Source organism: Eumetopias jubatus, unplaced genomic scaffold (genome assembly GCF_037043125.1).
Source record: "Eumetopias jubatus isolate StellerSeaLion01/CBP00866 unplaced genomic scaffold, mEumJub1_p1.0 scaffold_12, whole genome shotgun sequence".
Lineage (NCBI taxonomy): Eukaryota > Metazoa > Chordata > Mammalia > Carnivora > Otariidae > Eumetopias > Eumetopias jubatus.
The window spans coordinates 80,820,374-80,843,251 of NW_028274818.1; the positions used below are offsets into that span (position 1 = coordinate 80,820,374).

General features: G+C 48.6%; 1 protein-coding gene across 3 annotated transcripts in view; it reads right to left on the bottom strand.

Moving 5' to 3' along the window:
• PARN (poly(A)-specific ribonuclease) overlaps positions 1-22,878 on the bottom strand; it is a 208,354-nt gene that overhangs the window by 39,173 nt on the left and 146,303 nt on the right. For 2 of the 3 annotated variants that reach the window (XM_088017379.1, XM_088017378.1), the window contains exon 23: positions 20,984-21,177. In XM_088017379.1, coding sequence (XP_087873505.1) covers positions 20,984-21,177 — 194 coding nt within the window. Of the gene's footprint in view, positions 1-10,138; positions 11,148-20,983; positions 21,178-22,878 lie in introns of those variants that run through there. The other variant, XM_028117504.2, reaches the window with a different exon arrangement.

Consider the following 22,878-nt stretch of genomic DNA (forward strand, 5'->3'; position numbering starts at 1 on the left):
CAAAACATGTCCTTTTTCCAATGCTTCTAGCGAGGGATCGGTGGGGGGGAAATCATTTGAAGTTCCTGCCCCACTTTCTTGACAGTTTTCACCATGTGAAGTCATATGGAAGTTAGAAGTGGTATGTGATTGCAACCCAGCCAAACGGTCCCTTTGCTAGGCAGGGAGCAAAGATGGAAGATGGCTGGTTTTATTCATTGTGTTCCCTGTCTCTCCTGTAGGGACACTCAGCAAGGAACACCATGGACCGGGTTTGATTGATATTTTGGAAGATGTTCCCAATTTCAGAAAAAGCAATAGAGAAGGTTGGAAAGAGCAAGTCTGACCAACAGATGGTCTGTGTTTGAAGCCAGTGCCCCAGGCTGTGGGCCCCGTGCAATAACCCCCTCTCAGCGCAGGGACAGACAGACTCAAACACTCCAAGGCACAAGGCCATGTCTTCTGGAGAAGATCCTAATCAGACTCCCTTCCCTCAGAGTCTAAGGGAAGGCTCTGGCTGATAGGAGGCATGCCCAAAGCAGGGAACTCCATTTCAAACCCCAGGACCTGCCAGAGAAAGCTGCCTTCCGTCAACTCAAAGTCTCCATGGACTTTTCTTGGGTAAGAACTTTCTCCTCCTTTCATTTGCTCCCCCAGGCAGGATACACACCGTTAATGAATCTTCCTGGACGAATGGAGGAGGATTTACCATCAGCCTATCAATGAGCCATAGGTCGATGAGAGCTGCTGAAGGGGCTGAAAAGTCTTGACTTTCTCAAGCTAAGCGGCACCAGTCTGTTTTACTCTTTGCATCAGGCTACGATGAGTCTACACACTGGCAGGCTATTTTCACAGACTGTGGGGTCCTTCTTGTACCAAATATTCCCTGTCCTGGTCAGAGCTTTTAAGGCGCAAGGGACAGACATGTAACTCAAACTGAGATAATCGAGAAGGAGGAGGGAGGTGGCTTAGTGATGGACTTCAACGGAAGGGATGGGGTGGATCCGACATCAGGAGCAAATGGATCCAAGACCCCTGTGCCGCCATCTATATTCACTCTCAAATGGGGTTATCTTTCTCCACTATTGCAGATGGGTTCTCCCTGGGCACAGGAAAACAGTGCAGCCAGGCCCAGGTCACGTTCTTCCAGCACAGTGCCCCAAAACAGGCAGGGGACTCTTCCCTGCGACACCACTGCCCAGGGAGTGATTGGCCCATCCCAGGGAGAGGGGGAGGGCACTCTGCCTGGCCAGGGTCATGTGCCCACCTCCTGTGCCCTGCTAGGTGGGAGGGGAGCTGTGAATGGAGGGTCCTACCAAAAGTACAGGACAGCTCAAAGAAATGGGGTGCTTCCAAAAAAAAAAAAAAAGCAACCCATTTCCACATCAGTCCAACATTGCAAATCCGTGTAGGAAGGTTTGTGCACGCTTGCAAAACCAAATGCCCTTCTGACCCCGGCTGGCTGCAGATGGACCTCTCAACATGCCGCCACTCCTGAACCAGGTGGGGGGCTCACGCCTCCTCACCTTCCTCTACCCTGTCTTCCTGACAGTCTGTCTCCCCTCCTCCTCCTACCCGCCTTTGTTTGCATGGGGATCTTTTTTTTTTTTTTAAGATTTTATTTATTTATTTGACACAGAGAGAGAGAGAGAGAGACAGCGAGAGAGATCACAAGCGGGGGGCGGGGGCGGGTGCAGAGGGAGAGGGAGAAGCAGGCTCCCGGCCGAGCAGGGAGCCAGATGTGGGGCTCGATCCCAGGACCCTGGGATCATGACCTGAGCCGAAGCCAGACCCTTAACTGACTGAGCCACCCAGGCGCCCCCGTTTGCATGGCACCAACTATGTGGTTCCCGGGGCAGATCCTGCCATTCTCCCTGCAGGTTGCCCCAACTGAGGGTGGGCTTTGTCTGTTGGCAGAGAGGGAACCCTGCGTCTAGTCCCCACCTAAGCCTTCCAATAGCTGTTCCTTGTGCCCTCTGAAGACAGAAGAGCTGCCTGTAAGCTGGGCTGCTAACTCTAGATGACATTCCACCTTTCCACTCCTACCACTAACTCCTAACACAAAGCCACATAGGCACATCGACAGCTCAAGGCCATAAGGAGAAAAGGGAGGAAAGTGGAGACCCCATCCATCTCCTGTAGGTAGAAGGGGCAAGCGGGTCTGATTTGCTTGATGGAACCCAGTTCTAGCCCAGGAGACACAGGATCTACACTCCCGTCGTTTGTTTTGCCCCAAACTGCTCGGGCCATAAACTAAAGTGCCCCATTCCAAGGAGACCTACTCTACTGTGACCCTGCATGATCTGCTCACAGCAACCTTAGCGTGGCCGGGAGTCCAGGGCAGGAGAATGTCAAGGGCCACCCAGACAACACTCGGGCTTGGCTCCACCGTGGTGGCGGGTGGTCGATCGACCCTGACAGCAGTCACTGCCACTCCCTCGCTCTCCCAAGACAGTATTCTCTGTGCCCAGGAGGGGAGCATGGAACAGAGAGGTGGCGGTGGCAGGCTTCCAGAGTCAGGATGCACCTCAGGAGTCTATCCTGCCTCATTTCCCTCATCCATGGTCACATCCTAATCCTGCCAGGCTGTGAGGCTGGTGTTTTAAAGGAGGGTCTTCAGACCACCTCGCTGAGCGGTCCTGCCTTTTTAATACTGCCAAGGTCAGCGTTTGCCGTCTAGCCATGCTCCCTCCTGCTGCATGCTCTACCCTATTTTCTTAGCCCTGTCACCCACTGGGAGGCAAAGCCAAGAATGAACAGAGAGAAGGGGAGCTGGTCCTGCAGACCCAGGGACAGACGGCAGCCCCTTTCAGTTTCCAGGTACTGACTTGAAACCTTCCACTGGCCCTGTGTTTCCACTGGCCCCATACGCAAGACTTGACTTTTGCAAACGCTGAGCTTTTCTTGCTCTCTCTCCTTGGTGCTGGGGGCTGGAGGGAAGTGGGGGGAGACGAGGGAGAGGGGCAGAGCCTTCTGAAGTCTCCGCTCCAGCTCCCTTCCTCTGCGGAGGGACATTTGCTTCCAAAACTGAGCCATTCCTCAGCACGTCGGTCTATTTTTTGCAGTAGGGCTGGCTGCCCTGTGCCAAGGCTTCTTACTACAAATAGAACCTCGGGAAAGGGCTCATTGGTTTTCTCTCGGCTTTCTGACACTTCTTCACATTTCAGTTGGCTTCCCTTCCGTGGCCTCAAAAGGGAATATTTGGAGTCCCCTCTGTTTTGCTGTGATTGCAGGCACCTCTCGAAGCTCTCCACGGATGCCTCCGGGCCAGTGGCGAGCCCGGCCTGGCTCCTCGGGAGTCGCCAGAGCACCGGTGTAGGTCCCAAGCTGTAGGCTCACCCCTCAGTCTGATGGTAAAAGACAAAGCACAGGTGCCTCCACTCAGTGTCCCTGCCCCCTTGGACCCCTGACCTCCCAAGCACCTCTAGCTCCCACCTGTCATTTGAGATAGGATTTGAGAGCTCATTGCACCAAGTGTCATAGAACTCAAGTGATCTACCACCACTTACCAACCAGAGGATGTCTGCAGTCCAGACACTCGAGAAGCCGTCCCTCAGGAGTCAAAGCAAAACAGGTAGCAGTAAATAAAAGATCACCTCACTAACCTGCTAGGGATGGTCAACCAGGCCAGAGTGATGTGTGCCCCAGACGGGCTTTGGTGTGTCAAAGCACGAGGCTAACCAGAAGCAGGGGAAAGCCACTTCTCGAGACACTATAGAGCTTCAGAAGATTCCAGAACAATCACAAACCCAATCATTTGAAAGACTCCACCTTATGTAAGGATCTCAGCTCCTTCTCTCAAGCCGTGGGGCCATGGAGAGCTCATTCTCTGGCTCACAGACTGGCTTCAAATTTAGTTGTGCCTCTTACAAGTTGTGTGAACTTAGGCTGTTTCTGAAGTGCTCAAAGCCTTCCTTTTCCCCTCCCAAGGGAATAAAAGGCTAATAATAATAATGCACCTGGCACATAATAAACCTCTAAGTACTGATGACAAGTGCCTACAAGAGCTAGACCCTTAACGTGAGAGTAACGTTCTCCACATGGTTCTAATTATGCACCTAAAGATGCGAACCAGCTAAGAGGTGATGACTTCTAACGCCAACTAGAGATGGAAATAACCTTGCCCTTGGATTTGCTCCCAGCCCTCACTGATTTGGTTTATAAAGTGTGTGCATTTCCCCTGCAGTGGATGCAGCTTTCCCAAGACCGGTGGCTCCCAGACCTGAGCAGGCACCAGAAATACCCGGAGGGCTTGTTTCCAGACAGCTGGGCCCCGCCCCTGGAGTTTGTGACTCAGTAGGACTGGGGTGAGGTCCAAGAATGTGCATTTCTAACAAGTTCTCAGGTGATGCTGATGCCACTGGGAACAGAGAGCTTCAAAGACCAGGGCGTGTCTTCCAGCTCTGGGTGCCCCCAGGGCTGCGTAAGTGAAATGACTGGCTGGCCCACCAGGCAGGTGGGCGTTCTGGACACCGCTGCTCCGAATGCGGAGCATGGAAATCGCTTTGGCCATACGTATGTAGAGCCTTTATGAGGCTTCTTCTCCCCGATGCTGTAATCCCCTTTCTGGGAAGCTGTCCCTTAAGTTGTCTGAGATACGGACAAAGCCTTATGATCACCTGTGGCTTTGAGAAGGAGAAGGCGACAGGTCTGTGTCGAACTCTCTATACCTGGAGCTGGGGATGGATGGAAGAGGGGTGAAAAGGGGGGGAATCTGGCCGCACCCCAGTGCACTGACTCTGGGCACAAACAGGCCATGCGTGGATGAGACGGCCACCCTGAGTCCCTCAGCACGTGTACGGCTGTCATTTCTTCATCCTCCTTCCACGTGATGCCCTTCATATGGACACACGGCAGTGTCAAATCTTGGCTAGGCACATGGGCTCTGAAGTCAGACATCCTGGGGTTCAAATTCCAACTCTGCCACTCCAGGGCAAGTTACCCAACTGGCCTGGACCTCGGTTCTATCTTCAAGGGAGCATAAGGCACCTACCTACGCATCAAAACACCGCAAGCACTTAGGAGAGTATGCTCTCAGGCGCCTGGGTGGCTCAGTTGTTGAGTGTCTGCCTTCGGCTCAGGTCACGGTCCGGGGGTCCTGGGATCGAGTTCCGCATCGGGCTCCCTGCTCCGCAGGAAGCCTGCTTCTCCCTCTCCCACTCCGCCTGCTTGTGTTCCCTCTCTCGCTATGTCTCTATCAAATAAATAAAATCTTTTAAAAAAAAAAAGAGTATGCTCTCATATACATGTCCCGTTACTATTACAGAAAACCAGAGTGGAGTAGGAAGAAAATTTTACTTTCAAAAAGCCAGAACTGAGTACTCGAGGAAGAGCTGACTTTGAAATGGAAAGTTCTGGAGAGCAGGGGTTATGTGTTTCCAAGGAGGAGACTCTGGGTTTTTCCCAGTGTAAGTGAATGATGGCAGCCAAATGGGCAAAGACCTGTTATCAGGGAGTGGGTTGGTGGTGGTCCAGCCTGACCCACAGGAGACTGAAAATGAGCTGCCATCCTGGTCCTGGTGGTAAGCTCGGGTCTGGGCAATCCCCGGGTGTAGACGCTGTACCCCGCAGCAGGCTGCCTTGGGTGTGTGGCTTCTCAAGCCCAGGTGTCCATGGAAAGACTTCCAAGTCTAAGTGGGAGGGAGCGGATTTCAGGGGGAGACATTGAGGGCTCTGAGGCTCCATGAGGTGGGGCACACCTGATTCACACCCCACGTGAGAGCAGGTGCAGATGGACCATGCAGAATGCTGGGGGTTGTAAAACCGAAACATCCCCAAAGAACCTCCATGTCCCCCCACACAGAAGCAGCCTTTGAACGTGGACACAAGCCTAACCTCCTGGGCCACGATCATTTGTCAAGGTGACTTGTAGGCACAGCGCCCCATTCAACAAATGGAAGATAAGCTGCTGGGTCAGATCAGCCCTTCCTGAGTCAAAGGAACGGTGCTGGGTTTCCAGATTCTGGGGTTTGAAAATAAAAGGCCGGGCCCACAGGGCTCCCGCGTGTGCACGAGTCACACACAGGCCAGGTTCTCTGGCTCCAAGCTTTCTGGTCTAGTATTTCCCTGTGTTCTCACTTAAAAGAAATAGGCATGGAGGTTCAACCTCCTTTCTTCTGAAACACAGTTTAAAGAAGACTCCCCCCGCAAAAAAAAAAAAAAAAAAAAGAGGGAGGCTCTTTCTTTTAAATTGTCCCTCCTTTTTTGACAGGACTGTCTTGTCTAAACCATTTCCATTTTCAATGCCCCTCTCAGCTTTTGGGAATGTTTCCAGCAGGCACAGCCACACCGAGCACTTTCTCAAGGCCAGGTCCACGGCCGGGCCAAAAGCAAAGGGGCCAAGAGGCAAGCGGCAGAAGACAGACTGAACCTCTCTCATCGGGGACCAGACAACCCTGGAGGACAGGGTGGCCTGCAACCCGGGGAAACACGACCTGGCCTCCACGGATCTTATTTCCCCTCCTCGACAAAATCAGACGCATCGATTTACCCCATGAATCATTTGGGGGGAAAAAAAAGATTTCAATTGAAGTCATGAAACTTAAGTCGTGAGATTAAAAAAAAAAAAAGAAAAGACGGCACTATTTTTAACACTCACTAGTTTCCTGGGTCAAGAGTGAGTGGCCCGGCCTCAGCAGGAGCCAAGGGTCAGGGCATGTTCCCCTCCGTGTCAAGGGAAGGGCTGCAAGACATCCAAGTGGGAAGGGCACACACAGAAAGGATGTGCCCCTCTCTGTGCTGCTGTTCGGCCAGAGTAACAGCTGCCTTTAAAAGTACATACACCGGGGTGCCTGGCTGGCTCAATAAATAAATCTTAACAAATAAATAAATCTTTAACAAAATTAAAAAAATAAAAGCATACACACCAAGACCCACCCCTGTTATTAGGTCAATAGATTTTTGTGCAAGGCACCAAAGCAATCCAATTGGAAAGGTCTTCTTCACAAATGGTGCTGGAATAACTGGATATCCACACGGAATAAAGGGACTTCAACTTCCACCTCAGGCCATACATGCAAAAATTAACTCAACATGGATCGCAGACTGACTCACAAACCCTGGAACTCTAAAGATTCTACACAAAACATGAAAGGGTATCTTTACAACGTGTGGGTTTCTTAGAAAGGACAGAAATACGGCACGGCATCCCCACAGACAGGTCCCAAGAAGGAAGGGAAAAAATGTACAAAATAGACTTCATTAAAACTAAAATTCATGGGGCACCTGGGTGGCTCAGTCGGTTAAGCGTCTGCCTTCGGCTCAGGTCATGTTCCCAGGGTCCTGGGATCGAGCCCCGCATCGGGCTCCCTGCTCAGCGGGAAGCCTGCTTCTCCCTCTCCCACTCCCCCTGCTTGTGTTCACTCTCTCGCTGTGTCTCTCTCTATCAAATAAATAAATAAAATCTTAAAAAAAAAGAAAAGAAAAGAAAACTAAAATTCTGCCCCGTGAAAAATACTGTTAAGAAAATAAACGAGTTTCTGGGAGAGTGGATCCTGAATGTTCTCACCATCAAAAAAAAAAAAAAAGTGATCATGTGATGTGATGATCCTGTTGCCTATCACTATGGTGGTTATTTTTTTGCAGTGTATGAGTGTATCAGGTTAACACACTGTACATGTTAAACTTACATAACGTTACAGGTTAACCGTATCTCAGTGAAGGCTGGAAGAAAAAAAAAAGAAACAAGCAAGTCAGAGTGGGACTAAAGGTTTGCAAAGTAATTATCACACAAAGGTGTCTGAATATATAATGAGCATCTACAATGTAATAACAGAGACACAACCCAATACAGGCAAGAGAACTGAACAGGTAATTCAGAGAGGAACATATACAAACGGCCAATAAGCATATCATCATCCATCATCACAGAAATGCAAAGGAAAACTGCAATGAGATACATTATATACCCACCAGGACAGGCAGCTAAAGACAGATGACACCAAATGTTGCCAAGGATGGGAGCTACTGGAATTCTCCTACGTTGCTGGTGAGAGTGTAAATGGTATGACCACTTTGGAAAAAGACCTGGGAATTTCTAGAACGTCCCCAGCAGGTTTATTCACAGTAGCCCCAAACCGGGAACAGCCCAAGTGTCCATCAGTTGGGAGAATGGATAAACTGACTGTGATATATGCACGCTGGGCCACCAAAAAAAAGGAGAACTTCTGACACACACAACAGCATGAATCTCAGAAACATCATGCTGAGAGAGAGGCCTCATCAGAGAGCATGCACTTCATGATTCTATTTCCATGAAGTTCTAGAACAAGTCAAACTGATCTGTGGTGAAAAACATGCAGGCTGGTGGTTGCCTCTGTGGGGTGGGGTGGGGTGGGGTGGCAGTGGGGTTTGGGTTGACTGCGAAGAGGCAGAAGAGAATATTCTGGGGGTGATGGTGATGTTCTGCATCCTGACAGCTGAGTTTGCATTTGTCAGAACTTCTTAATTGGTACATTTAAGATTTAAGCATTTCAATATAAATTTTATCCCCATGGACCCCCATCGATAAACTAATATTAAACTCTGGCTAATGACACAAATGCTGAAGTATGTGGTACAGAGAGTACACCCGTGTTTACGACTTCCTTAGAAATATATCACAAGGTAGGCTGAATTGATGGATGGAGGGATGGCTGGTTATGTAATAATGCAACTATAGCAAAATGGGGGCTAGGCAATCTGGGGGGGGCTGGTAAATGGGTGTTCACTGTTCACTGAACAATTCTTACAACTCCTCTGCATGTTTGAAATTTTTCACAATAAAATGTTGGGGGCGTTGGTGAATACAAAGCTATAAAAAAGGACAGAGCACAGCACTCAGTCTCCACCCCAGCTCTGAAATCAGAGGACAACAGAATGATTTGCAGGGAAACACAAGGCCCCACAGCCCCATCATCAACATATGCCCCTGGGCCTCTGTATCAAAAAGCCAAAGCACCATTCTAGGGTTTTGTGCCCAAAGAGACGTCAAGAAAGCCTGCGTGTATGTGCGGAGAGGGTTGACAGCCAACCCACTTTAACTGTTTTAAGTCATATGATCCAGGTGGGAATAGGGGTGTGGACGTGGATGAGGGGTCCCCCAGGTAATTAATTCTAAGCCCAATCCCACATGACTATGCCTGTATCAGCTCCAGTTGACAAAAGAAGGTACAAACGGGGCTTCAGATCAAAAGGGTAATCTTCAACTATAACTGCAATTTATTGGGCGCTCGTGTGTGCTGGGCATTTTATGTGATCTCGTTTAGTCCTTGCAACCACCCCATGGGGCAGGTTTATCGTCCTGGTTTCATGACTGAGGAAACGGAGGCTCGGAGAGGGTAAATGATGTGTCCGAGAACCCCCAGCTGGAGCCGGGATGCCAAGAAGCCTCCTTTCCAGAAAGTCCTCCTCCCCCTGAGCCCCTCCCTGGACCAGGAGACAAAGGGATGCAACCCGTGTGTGTCTATAAAGCTTTCTGAGCAGGGAGAATTGGGCTTCAGGGGACAATGTGGAATTTCATTCCCTTAGGCCAAGAGGCCCCACCCCTCTCCCACTGCAGCCCGGCACCACACGGAAGGTGGTGGAACACCAGAGGCTCTGCGTCTCCATGCAGGGTGCAGTGCCCCCGTGTCTACCCGTAGGTTTCAGTGACTCAGCACCGTCCAGCAATGCCCTGTAACCCCCAGCCTTTGTCTGTCTGTCTCCACCTCCCCGCGCACCACCCCACGGAGCTGTGAGCAGGGACAGCTCTGGAAGGGGTGGGAGCTCGTTCCCGATGGGTTTGGCTTTGTAACTCTGCCACAGACTGCTTGGCCAGGGGGAGGAGGGGAAGTGGTCAGAGGCCCATAACTGGGAAAAGTGAGTGTCTCACTCATCTGAATTCCCATGCCACCATGGATTCCCAAAGGGCTCCATTCCACCCACCACGATAGAGATGCGGACCCTCCTCCTACGCAGCCATTTTTCCACGGGGCTCAACTCCAGCTCTGAGCATCTGACTCATTCACGCAGGTATAGGAGTCAAAGGTCAAAAAAAGAAGAAGAAAGGAAAATCCATACACACCAGGCTTCGTGACTTATCAAAGCTTTTTAGGGGTGATCTTTCGAGAGAAACATATCTATGTAAAGATCAAATACGTCATTCACTTACAAAAAAAGGAAAAGGAAAAAAAACCCCAAATCCTATGAAAATTCCTTTAATTTTCATCTTTTGGAAATACATGTTTCATTTTTTATTGATCCATGATACAAAAAAATGTTCAATATCTAACAATGATCTCTATGAAGCAGATCTCCTGAAAGCAGATCCGTGAAATTCTGTCACTGTTGGGATCGGTGTCAACAGAAAAAGGGCTGGTACGCGTCCTTTGTGGTTGCACGTGCCACCTCACCCCCAGACACACACTCAGACAGGAAGGGGGCACAGCACTATGTGTAAAAACAGAAGATAACTTTTCGTACTCGTACAGTCCGCCGTGAGAAACTCACATCTTGGGGAAAAACGACGCTAAGTAAATACGGCCCCAAGGCCAAGGCAGAAGCGAGGTGAAGCTCTTTCACGGGTGGACAGTGGGAGACCGTTTCCTTCTGGAAACACAGGCTTGAGCGCTCCGTATTTTCAGGAAGCCGCAGCGAGAAGCGGGCAGACGCTAGTGGGCTCTCCAAGCCATCGGGAGACGAGCCGCAGGCCGCGGAGACCCCCGAATCCGAAGAGAACCCCTCGGAGCGGGAGAGACTTCAACCCCAAACTCATGATCACGGCGCCCGAGAACGTCGGCGGTTTGCTGGGCTCACAGCCCACGTTCCCCGCCGGGTGGATTCTGAAACACGCAAAAATACATGACAGGAAGGGCTGCACGCAAGCGACAAGTGATCAGCCGGTTAATAGTGTGCACATTCACGACCCCTACAACCGTGCTGAGCAGCAGCAGTTTACATTAAAAGGGAAGAAAAGAGACTCAGCCACAAAAATAAAAACTGGGTGGTGGTGGTGGTTTTTTCCCCCCAGGACACACACTTGGTTTCCAACACCTCCCATACCACATTTTATTAAATTAAATACAGTATGGCTTCCGAATGTGCCGGCTGCTTCCGCCTCAGCCACAGCACCAGCGACGTGTTTCCCTCAGGCCTCGGTTACCACGTGTCGGGGACCTCGAAGAGCTTGGCAGGGCTGTCGGGGATGCCTCCTGGGGGTAGGGGGGTGGACAAAACAAAACGCGGTGAACAAGGAGAGGACAGCACCCAGGGGACTGAGTGACCAGCGTGCCCACCGCAGACAGGGCAGGGCTGGGCAGAGCATGTCCACGGGCGGCAGGGCCCAGCAGATGGGGGCGACCCCACCGAAATGCCCCACGGAGGATCAGTGACCTGCCTCCCTGCTTGGACGCCTCTGTTTACTTCACAGGGGTTAAAATGTGGATGCGCGCATCTCTCTCTCGGGGGGCACACACTGTATCCTTTGCTAGCCACCACACTGGGCACTCCGTTCAGTTCATTCTTTTTTTTTTTTTTTTTTAATTAAGAAAGCTCTATGCCCAACGTGGGGCTTGAACTCACGACCCCAAGATCAAGAGTCACATGCTTCACCGATTGAGCCAGCCAGGTGTCCCTCAGTTCATTTAATCTTCATAAAAGCCCAGCATGGTGTGGGGTGCCTGGGGAGGTACGGTCAGTTACACATCCGACTCTTGTTCTCGGCTCAGGGTCGGGAGATCGAGCCCCACATTCGGCTCCACGCTCAGCACACAGTCTGCCTCAGAGTCTCTCTCCCTTTCCCCGCCCCTCCCACTTGTGCTCGCTCTCTCTCTCTCTCTCAAATTCATAAACTAATTAAAAGAAAGAACCCAACAGAGTGGTATCAAGATGCAAGAACAGGCTCAGGGCGGCCAGGTAAAGTGACCCATCTCACAAGGGCAGCACGTGGCTGAAGTGGAACTGGATCCTTCCACAGCATCCAGAGCCCTGTCGCGTCCCACGACACCAGGTTTCTCTGTGCTGGGAGCTCTGTACCAGCACCCAGAAGAGAAACCCAACAGGCTGGTGGCTTTTTTAAAGAAGCTGACCAGTGGGGGTTCAGAGACACCCTCCCCACCCCACCCCCCCAAAGGGGCCCAAGTAGAAGCATGCAGCCGTTTCAGAGTTCAGCAACACTGGCTAAGTGTTGACAGGCCTCTTCGGATACAAACAGTTTCGCCCAGAAGCTGGAAGCCCTTCTCTGGTTCACGCCACTCTCTCTAACAGCCGTGGCAACAGTCAGGTCGGGGCCTGGACCAGCCGTGTCCCGAGCCGAGTGAAGGGGAACTAAGTCAGGGAAGAGCGTGGCCATGATGGAAAGCGTGAGAGACCAGGCGCTCCTGCATTGGTGGTGGCATGCATGACTCAAGCCGGGTTGGCAGGGAAAACCGGCAAAGCTAACCCCAGCTGCTAACACTCCAAGATTCCAAAAGGGGAGAGGGCGCGGCCGCTGCCTAAAATGGTAACTTTTAAAACCGGAGGAGGTGCAAGGTCCTGCAAAGTAGGAAATCACTCAGCTCAGAGTGGCCACCTCAACGGCAGGAATGTCTAAAGATAACTAGGTCTGAACACATGAAATAACACGGGATTTCAGCCAACACGAGAATTCCCCCACTGGTGATCATTTACTGAGATGAAGTCCAGACGGAGAGGATGAGAAGACTGGGAGAGGGTTACTTGGGAGGCTTCTGCCCCGGGTCTCATCGCTGTGTTGGCACTCCCAGCAAAGACTGTAAGGCCACTCCTGAGAAGTGAAGATGGACAGGAGATGCTCCCTGTGACAGACGCCCAGGATCCAGTTAGGTTATTAAAGATCAACACACACACACACACACACACACACACACACACACACACACTCCCCTCCCCAGAGCAAGGAAATGCTGCAGCTGGGCCATGAAGAGACATCACTAGCTTGACCTTCTCAATCACACACATTCATACAATACCCGATTGTAAGGAGGAAAAGAAACATCCAGAAGGCCATTTTTATAATACACAGATCAGAGAAACATCACAGCAGCCAATAAGCCATTTTTAAGTTTTTTTGTTTTTAAGATTTTACTTTTAATTTTTTGAGAGAAAGAGAGCATGAGTGGAGGGGCAGAGGGCAGAGGGAGAGGGAGAAGCAAGCTCCCTGCTGAGCGTGGACCCCAATGTGCGGCTCGATCCCAGGATCCCGGGATCATGAACTGAGCCAAAGCCTGAACCACCCAGATGCCCCACCAATTAGCCATTTTAAAGGTAAAAGCCACATGCTGAATGTGGGGAACTGAAATAAACTCAAACTCACCGTGAGAGAAATCAAACAAACAAAAAAGCTAACTGGCTGAAAGCAACTACGCTGCCATACTTCTAATAGCACCTGCTGTTGGCTGGATGGGGCTGTGTGTGGCGGTGGCAGCAGGCCAACAGACACACAGGAAGTGACTCGGTGAAGAGCTGGTGAGAAATAGTGGAATAAGCAAAAGCTTTGCCTGAGCAAGCCTGGCCGGGCCGTTTGACTGGCTGTATGGCTCTGAACAACGCTCCCTGGCTCATCTAGCCGCTGAATACTAATTTCTGCTGCACACGCCCGCCGTGGTAAAGCAAGTTTTTCATGTACGTCCCCCTATCAGGAAGGTGGCCCACTGAACATGGTTGTTCCCCAGGAAGCTGACAGCCTGCAGTCAAGAAGATCCTAGTTTTCAATGCCTAAAATGTGCAGCTGCTGAGCAACAATGATGTGTCCAGAGCAATCAGAACTGTAGGAATTATCTAAAGGAGACTTAGACCAGAGGGGCCTGGAGGTCACTGCTGGTGTTCTTTCTAGCACTTTCCGGAAAGGGAGTGCTGTAGATTGAAGGATCAGTCTCAAAGCTAGGGGATAAGGAGCTAGGTCAGTGTTCCAGGGAGCTCATTTTCACAGCCCTGTTTTACCTGAGCGCAAAGAATTATTCTGGAACAATTTTCTTTTTAAACAAATATTTCAGGACGTCTGCTTCCTGTTAGGATGGATCTCAATGCATACGTTGCACCGTATGCGAAAATTAACTCAAAATGGACTATACATCTAAATGTAAAACCTAAAACCACAAAACTTCTAGAAGAAAACACAGGAGAGGGGTGCCTGGGTGGCTCAAGTGGTTAAGCGTCTGCCTCTGGCTCAGGTCATGATCCCAGGGTCCTGGGATCAAGCCCCACATCGGGCTCCCTGCTCAGTGGGAAGCCTGCTTCTCCCTCTCCCAACCCCCCGCTTGTGTTCCCTCTCTCGCTGTCTCTCTCTCTGTCAAAATAAATAAATAAAATCTTTAAAAAAAAAGAAAGAAAGAAAAGAAAAGCAGAATCTGGAAGAATGTGCAAAACACCCAAAAGGACTTGTATCCAGAATATACAAAGAACTCTCAAAACTCAAGGAGAAGAAAACAAACAACCCAATGAAAAAAATGGGCAAAATATTTGAAAAGACATTCCGCCAAAGAAGAGATCTGGATGGGAAATAATCACATAAAGGATGCTCAGCGTCATTAGTCCTTAGGGAAATTCAAGTTAAAGCCATACGAGGCACTACTAACAGGCCCACTGGAATGGCTACCAAGGACTGGACCAGTACCAGTGAAGGCGCAGAACCACTGGAAGGCGCAGAACCACTGGAAGGCGCAGAACCACTGGAAGGCGCAGAACCACTGGAAGGCGCAGAACTCACTGGACAACACCAGGAACGCACAATGGCGCAGCCACTCTGGAAAATGCTGTGCCAGTTTCTTAGAGGGTGAAACACGCACTTACCATATGACCCAGCAATTCCACTCTTAGGTATTTACCCCAAAGAAACGAAAACTTAGTTCCTATAAAAACCTATTGGCGAATGTTTATAGCAGCTTGATTCTTAGTTGCTAAAAAGTAGTAACAACAACCTAAATGCCAACTGGCAAAACAGCAGTATGTCCATAAGGCAGAATACTACTCAGCAATAAGAAGGAATGAACCACTGGTATGTGCAATCGCAAAATCAATCTCAAACGTATTAAGAGAGAAGCACATCAGTGGTTGCCAGGTTCTAGGGGTGGGAGGAGGGATGAGGCATGAGGGAATCTTCTGGAATGATACAACTATTCTCTCTCTTTTTTTAAAAGATTATTTATTTATTTTTAGGGGAAGGGCAGAGAGAGGGGGAGAGAAAATCTCAAGCAGACTCCCTGCTGAGTGCAGGGGAGGCTAGATCCCAGGACGCTGAGATTATGACCTGAGCCGAAATCAAGAGTCAGAAGCTTAACCGACTGAGCCACCCAGATGCCCCTACAACTATTCTCTCTATTGATCACAATGTGGTTATATGGCTGTATACAAATCATTGAATTATACACCTAAAAGCGATGACTTATTGTACATAAACTGTATCTTAATAAAGCTGACCCTGCAAAAGATATTAGGAACGTTGTTTAAAAATCCAACAAAATTTTAATATAAAATATTATGCTGATAGTACAAATATAACCAGGATTTTTTAATGGGGAAAGAACAGGATACCAAATTGTCTATGAAGTATGATGCCAACTGTGTACAAAAATGACAGGCATGGGCACCTGGGTGGCTCAGTTGGTTAAGCGACTGCCTTCGGCTCAGGTCATGATCCTGGAGTCCCGGGATCGAGTCCCGCATCGGGCTCCCTGCTCAGCGAAGAGCCTGCTTCTCCCTCTAACCCTCCCCCATCTCATGTACTCTCTCTCTCTCTCTCTCATTCTCGCTCTCTCAAACAAATAAATAAATCTTTAAAAAAAAATGACAGGCAGAGTAGAAACACTTGTTAACAGAGTATCAGGCAACCACGGGGTTTAATTTTCTTCTGTTTTTCTTCATTTTAAAGATTTTCATGTGAGCATGTTATCTTTATTAACAAAACGACAAAAGAAATTAAAAAGTGGTCAACACAAAAGGTGACCGTTTGGGTTTCTTTACCTTTCTTCTCTCCAGAGCTGAAAGGGAGAGATTCTGTGAGGGAAGACATGTCTGCCCTCAGGTGAATCCAGAACAGAATCTCAAACACTGGAAATCTGCCATCATTATCATTTCCTAGAGTGAAAATCTGGAGAGAGAAAGATCCTGTGGGTGCTATACAAACGTATTTAACTGGGAGATGCTCCAGAGAGCCTGGTGAAGGGGTGGTTTCCTACATCAAGAAGGCAGAGCTTCCCTGGGTGGAAGGCCACTGGGGGGGGGCGATAGGGACTGGGCAGCGGACAGCCCACCGCACAGCACAGGGGCCACACTGAGGCTGTCAGCCACATTTTAATTGAGGAATTAAAAAGCTCCTTGGCGGGAGCCTGGGTGGCTCAGTTGGTTAAGCGACTGCTTTCGGCCCAGGTCATGATCCTGGAGTCCCGGGATCGAGTCCCACATCAGGCTCCCCGCTCGGCGGGGAGTCTGCTTCTCCCTCTGACCCTCTTCCCTCTCGTGCTCTCTATCTCTCATTCTCTCTCTCTCAAATAAATAAATAAAATCTTTAAAAAAAAAAAAAAGCTCCTTGGCTGCCCCTCCCTCACCTGGATGGTCAGCAACTGCAGCCTGCTGCTCAGATCCTAAATTTTCACACTGTAACCTTAAGGATACAAGCTTGAAAAGTTCAACAGATTACTCAAGACTCCAATGATACTCCTGGTTCCTGGTGAACATTTAAAGGTCTACTGTGTTGTGTTTTAAATGTGAGGAGGAAAAAGACTTGCAACAGCCTCTCTATGACATGACACACAAAATCATCAGGAATGGTCAGCGTCTCCGGGCACTCTTCCGTGAACACTAACAGGGCTTGACAGAACTTCTGGCTGCTGGACTGTCCGTTAATATTTTGGGAGTGGTCAGTCTGGTCAGCAACAGGACACCGGAACACAATCCACTCATCAGCCAGAACAAGTGTGCTCTGGAAATCCCTCCATTAAACACTGTCTGGGGACCACTTCCTCGAGATACTTTAGTCCAGACTAAATGGCACGCAGAGCTCTGTTTCTTTATGTACCAGCTGAGAATGTACCTTGAATTCCCCCGAGGAAAAGTAGATAGCACTACCAATCTACACTAACCCTAATAAATATAAAAGGAAGGGACTTACATTATGTTTATAACCTGAACACAGGATAGAAACAACACTGAGGAGAAAAATATTTGCCAAGTACATAATATGTACACAGTAAGCTTCAAAAGAGAACAGTTGCTTGGCTCACATGACTTCATCACAAGAAAGTCCAAGTTGCCGATTGTTTCTGCCCTTGACCAGCTGCCAGAAATGCTCATCTTTGTAAAGAGTCCTTTGCTTCTTCTAAAGTTTGGATAAATTTCACATACTGCAGAGTGATCCAACGTGAACCCTGGATCAGACGGCCCTCCCCAGGGCCCCCCAAGACCAGCTATATTTGACTTTGCAAGTCTGAATTCTTTGAGCCCGTTTCCTCTCTAGAAATTGGAAATACTGGTATCTATACTTTACTGGGTTTTTATAAGGAACCGACAGTAAAGGATGTTCCTGGCACAATGCCTGCTACATGATATAAACTCAATAAACAGTCATTTCTTTTGCAATTTAAGTCATTTTGTTAGCGAGGAAGCGGTCTAGCGCTCTTAGTGCATCTTCGATATTAAAATGTATAACTAAGACAGATGACACTGTTTTGTGTGGGATTTACTGAGCACCAACTGTCCCAGGACTGCTCCAGTACACAATATTCTGTGGTCCTACTTTTTGCTACTTCCTCCTTAGAAAACAGAAATCTCCCTCAAAGGTTAAACAGTCTCTTTTATACTTTTCATGCCTTCATTGACAGTGCTGGGCATCCCACACACCTCGGTGAATCACCTGCGGCCCTGTCAAGATACTCTTGCCAGGAAGAGAGCTCAGACAGGATGCCCTAGAACCTGTCTCTGCAGGTCAGACTTTCCCACGCCCTACTAAAGCGTCCCATCCGGTTGCTGCCAACACCCCAACCAGGTCTTCACGCTCCTGGTACTCTTCTGAACCCTTGAGCGCTTAATACCCTTCACAGGGTCAGACCTTTGTATTCTCACTCACTATAGGATTTTATGAAAGGCACTGAGCAATCGAAATTGGTCAACTCCACAGGCTCAGAGCCTGGTTATCTCAACCGACATCCTGCTGAGAATATGAGCGCTAAATGCTTACAACAACACAGCGAAGAAGAACCCGTGAAACTTCCAGCTTTGTGCTGCTGGAAGGCCTCACCCGGTGAATGGTGCTCCCGAAGCCCAATTATCTCAAGTTCTCTGATTCAATTAAAAGCTGTCAAGATGTTTCTTTCTCTTTTAGCGGGACTGACAAAGAAGGAGAAAATCTATCATTTTTTCTTTTTTAGCTCAAATCTTGACGCAGTGACAGCTTTACTGTCAATGGGAGGAAAATAAAAACCTATTTTAATGACGGTATTATACATTCAAAACCCCAAATAACTCACAGAAAGTTTTCCCTTAGAATGATGAAAGTTATAAAAGGAGCTAATCTATTCAGGCAGTCTATTATTAGGTATTTTAATGTTAATACCAGTAAGATTATGCTGAGATAGAGGGGAGAAAAAACACCTGTCATCTTGCCCCTGAGAACCAACAGATAAGCTGAAAAATTCAGAAGAGACTGAGATACGAAGGAAAGGAATACAAGAGGGGACCCCGCCCCTCACCACGCTAGCCGTGATCTCTAAAAGTCATGCCGACTTTCAATATGAACATTCGCTGAGCAGATACAACACAGCAGTCATAAGAAGGTATCACAGGTGAAGATTAAGGGCGTTACGGAATAAAAGCTTCTCTGCGCACCTGGGTGGCTCAGTCGTTAAGCGTCTGCCTTCGGCTCAGGTCATAATGCCAGCGTCCTGGGATCGAGCCCCGCATCGGGCTCCCTGCTCAGCAGGAAGCCTGCTTCTCCCTCTCCCGCTCCCCCTGCTTGTGTTCCCTCACCCGCTGTGTCTCTCTCTGTCAAATACATAAATAAAATCTTTTATAAATAAATAAATAAAGCCTGCTCTCCAATGCTCAATTTAGGGAACGGAAGGGAGGCAAGTCAAGGAGAACAGCGGGATTCAAGGAGGCAGCTGAAAGAAACAATCCGGGCTTCAAACAGGAAGTTTAAGTTTTCAGTTAAAGTTAAGCCTCAGCATAACATATAAAAACATATGCAATATTTTTGCTGCTTCTTTGATTTCATTAGTATCAATGAGATTCAGAAAACTCCCCGCCATCAGATCAGGCCACATGTAAAAGGAAGAATTAATTTGAAACATGGTGAATTCTTAGCTTGGGTATGGATCAAGTTCCATGGTTTTCCTACACCTTCCTTTGATTTGACTATTGGTTCTGCTCGCCGGGAGACCGTCAGGATGTGAGACAGGCACACTAGAGGCTGGGTCACAGCCCTCCTATCCCAAGCAGACAGTCAGTGGCATAACCATGCGGGGAGAGCACGGGCTCTCTTGTAAAGGACAAACTGAAGGACTCCGGGCCTTGGGCGGGTCCCATTACCCTTCAGGCCTCCAATCTCTTAACTGTGAAATGGACCTGGAGGACCACCTCAGAACTTTAAAGGAAAGAACTCCCACCAAACATGAGATGCCGCGCCGGGCCCTGAGCAAGCAGCAGTCATGGAGGGCTGTGACTCTTGTCACCGTGACAGCCGTGGGACCCAGCAGGTGACGGCCGGACCTCCCGAGCAGGCAGCTGGCCTGGCTGACCAGTGAGCTCCTCCCTTGTGTCACAGTCCAGCATTGTAGTCCGTTCACAGACCCCCCCCACGGCATCCGGGTGACGGAAAGAACGTGGGATTTGGCTTTGGGCAAGAAGGGGATTAAATCAGGAGAGAAAAGGCTCCTACTACAGCACCTCACACATACTAGGCGGTTAGCTTCTGGTTTCCTTTGCTCCTTATGTAATTCTTTTTTTTTTTTTTTTTAAGATTTTTTATTTATTTGACAGAGAGAGACACAGCGAGAGAAAGGAACGCAAGCAGGGGGAGTGGGAGAGGGAGAAGCAGGCTTCCTGCCGAGCAGGGAGCCCGATGCGGGGCTCGATCCCAGGACCCTGGGATCATGACCTGAGCCGAAGGCAGACGCTTAACGACTGAGCCACCCAGGCGCCCCTCCTTATGTAATTCTGCGTATGAGAGAAATCTAGGCTGCCTGGCGTTTTGCTGGAACGGTGAAAACTCTGCCACTGAAAATAACATGTGTAGGAGGAGGCCTCTGTGCAAATTTAAATGCACATTTAAGATACTGAGGCTACTTACACACATCAGCAAAACCTCTAAACCATAGAGGAGAGAGAGAGGGGATTACCAAAATGGAGTAACCATCTTTAACTGAGAAGGCCCCTGCCAAGCCTTCCTCTATCAAGAGACAGGGCTTTTTAGGGATTCCTCAAATTAAATGGATCCCTAAAAAGCATCTGGTCCCGTGGAAAACTACAGCAATCCCCCTCATCTGCGGGGGACATAGTCCAAAGCACCCAGTGCGTGCCTGAAACGTCGGTAGTACCAAACCCTATAGACTCCATGTTATTTCCCTATATCACATCCATAGCTGTGATAAAGTTTAATTTATAAATGAGGCACAGTAAGAGACCAATCAAGAGCTAATAACAAATGAGAACAATGACAACAATGGACTGTAATAAAAGTCGTGTGAATGGGTTTCTCTCTCTTAAAAAATCTTACTGTCCCGGACTCACCCTTCTTTTATGATGTGAGATGATAAAATGCCCCCCTGACGAGATGAAGTGAAGTGAGTGACATAAGCATGGTGACCTAGCATTAGGCTACCACTGACCTTCCGATCGTACATATGTCAGAAGGATCCTTTGCTTCCGGGCCAAGGTTGACTACGGGAAACTGTGGATAAAGGGGTGGGGGGGGGGAGGCCTATTGTACCTGGGCTTTGCCACCAACCGAAGCCCTGCTATCACTTCTCCCCGCAACTATGAGCTTCTAAAGCATTAAAGAGTACACAACTCCAGAATTCTACTAAGATCTTATACAAACCTGCTGGTGAAAGGTCCTTCTTCATTCTTTTTAATTTCTTGGCCTTTTTCCTTCCCTCGGAGAGGGGTTCTGCACAGGACTCTGTCTGTTCGAGCTCAGGGTCAGAAATATCCCCCGATATTCTGGCCTCCAAGTCAGCTTCTGCTGGGCTGGGACTCAGGTTTCTCTTTCCTACGGCACTGGTCGCTGTAAGACTGAAACACGAACAGTGGAACGACATGAAAGGTGTTGAGATTAACAGGAACACCAGCCTATAAAATGTCTCAATACTCTTAAGTCTGTTACCACTTAACTATCAGCCAGCAACACGAAGAGCTGCCACCTGTACATGAAAGTCAAAGACCTTATATAGGAACTGAAGTCTAAAGGTTTCCCCGTGATGACAAGCTTATTCAGAGCCAAGTTCTACGTTATGCTCGTGTATAGACACATACGAATCTAAGCTGTTCTTAGTGCTTCGAAGAATGAAATTTTTTTTTAAAGATTTTATTTATTTGAGAGAGAGAGTGTGTGTGAGAGAGAGCATGAGCAGGGGCGGGAGGGGCAGAGGGAGAAGTAGACTCCCCGCTGAGCAGGGAGCCTGACAACGTGGGACTCGATCACAGGACCCCGGGATCAGGACCCGAGACACAGGCAGACGCTTAACCGGCTGAGCCACCCAGGTGCCCCTTGAAGAACAAAATTTTAAAGAAAATTCCTGGTTTCTGTTTTCAGGGAGCTACTATAGCAGAAGAGGAGAACGGAATAGTAGGGCTGCTACAATAAAATAATAGTCTTGGTGGCGCTAAATTGGAAGACAGCACTGTTACCTTCACGACTGCCTGATGGATACACAGCACAACAGAATTCTTGAGTGTGTCAGCTATCACGTGGCTCATCATCTGAATACACTTACAAGGCATGTCCCACCTTCACAGAGTTCTCTTCTATTCCAAAACAGTGACTTGTCAAATTTATAATTAAACCTGGCTTCACTTTTAAAGCTTTATAGGATGTGACATGTTGAATTAAATCAAATTACATGTCCTGATTTTTCCTTGAGAAAATATGTTCCCTGAAATATAACTTGATAAAAACAGAGACCGCACGGCCAATGTGAGTCCTGTCTCCTCTAAATGGGTCTTATAAATAGATTTTTTATTACAGCCCCCAAGTTATGAGAAACATTTAAAAAATCAAGTCATTCCACTCAAGGGAGGCCATTCAAGTACAGAGAGGGGGCGGAAGGGGAGAGAAAGAGAGTGAATGCGCACATACCCCTATTTAAGCCTCTTCTGTGGAAGCGAATACTTAGAATGTTACATATAAAAAAACTCCGGCTACCCATCATCCCAGTTCCTCCATGTGGGCCCTGCACTCACATCTTCTCTGTACTTTACACCTGTTCACTCATGTGAAGAAGGAGAGGAATGAACTGTTTTCCATGGTGGTTCTTAGCAGCCATAGGAGGCAAAACACATGGGCTCTTACGCCTGGCTGACCTTCCACCTGTCCTGTTCTTCACGTACATCACACGCACTTCTCTGAAACATCTCTTTTATTGAGGGGATATAACGAAAAGGGGGGATACCGGTGGTAATATGTGGGGGGTATTATTAAAGATTCATGCTCAAGTTTCCTGTTTAAAAACTGATAATACCTTTAAAAAGTTTTCTTTTTAAAAGTATTTTATTTATGGGGGGGGGACAAAGGGGGAGAGGGAGAAAGAGAGAGAGAATCTCAAGCAGACGCAGGGCTCCATCTCACGACCCTGAGATCATGACCTGAGCTGAAATCAAGAGTTGGACACTGAACCAACTGAGCCACCCAGGCGCCCCACCTTTAAACAGTTTCCTGAAAGACAAAAATAATTTTGTCTGGTTTCCAAAAATTGGGAAAACTCAAAAAGCGCAGGA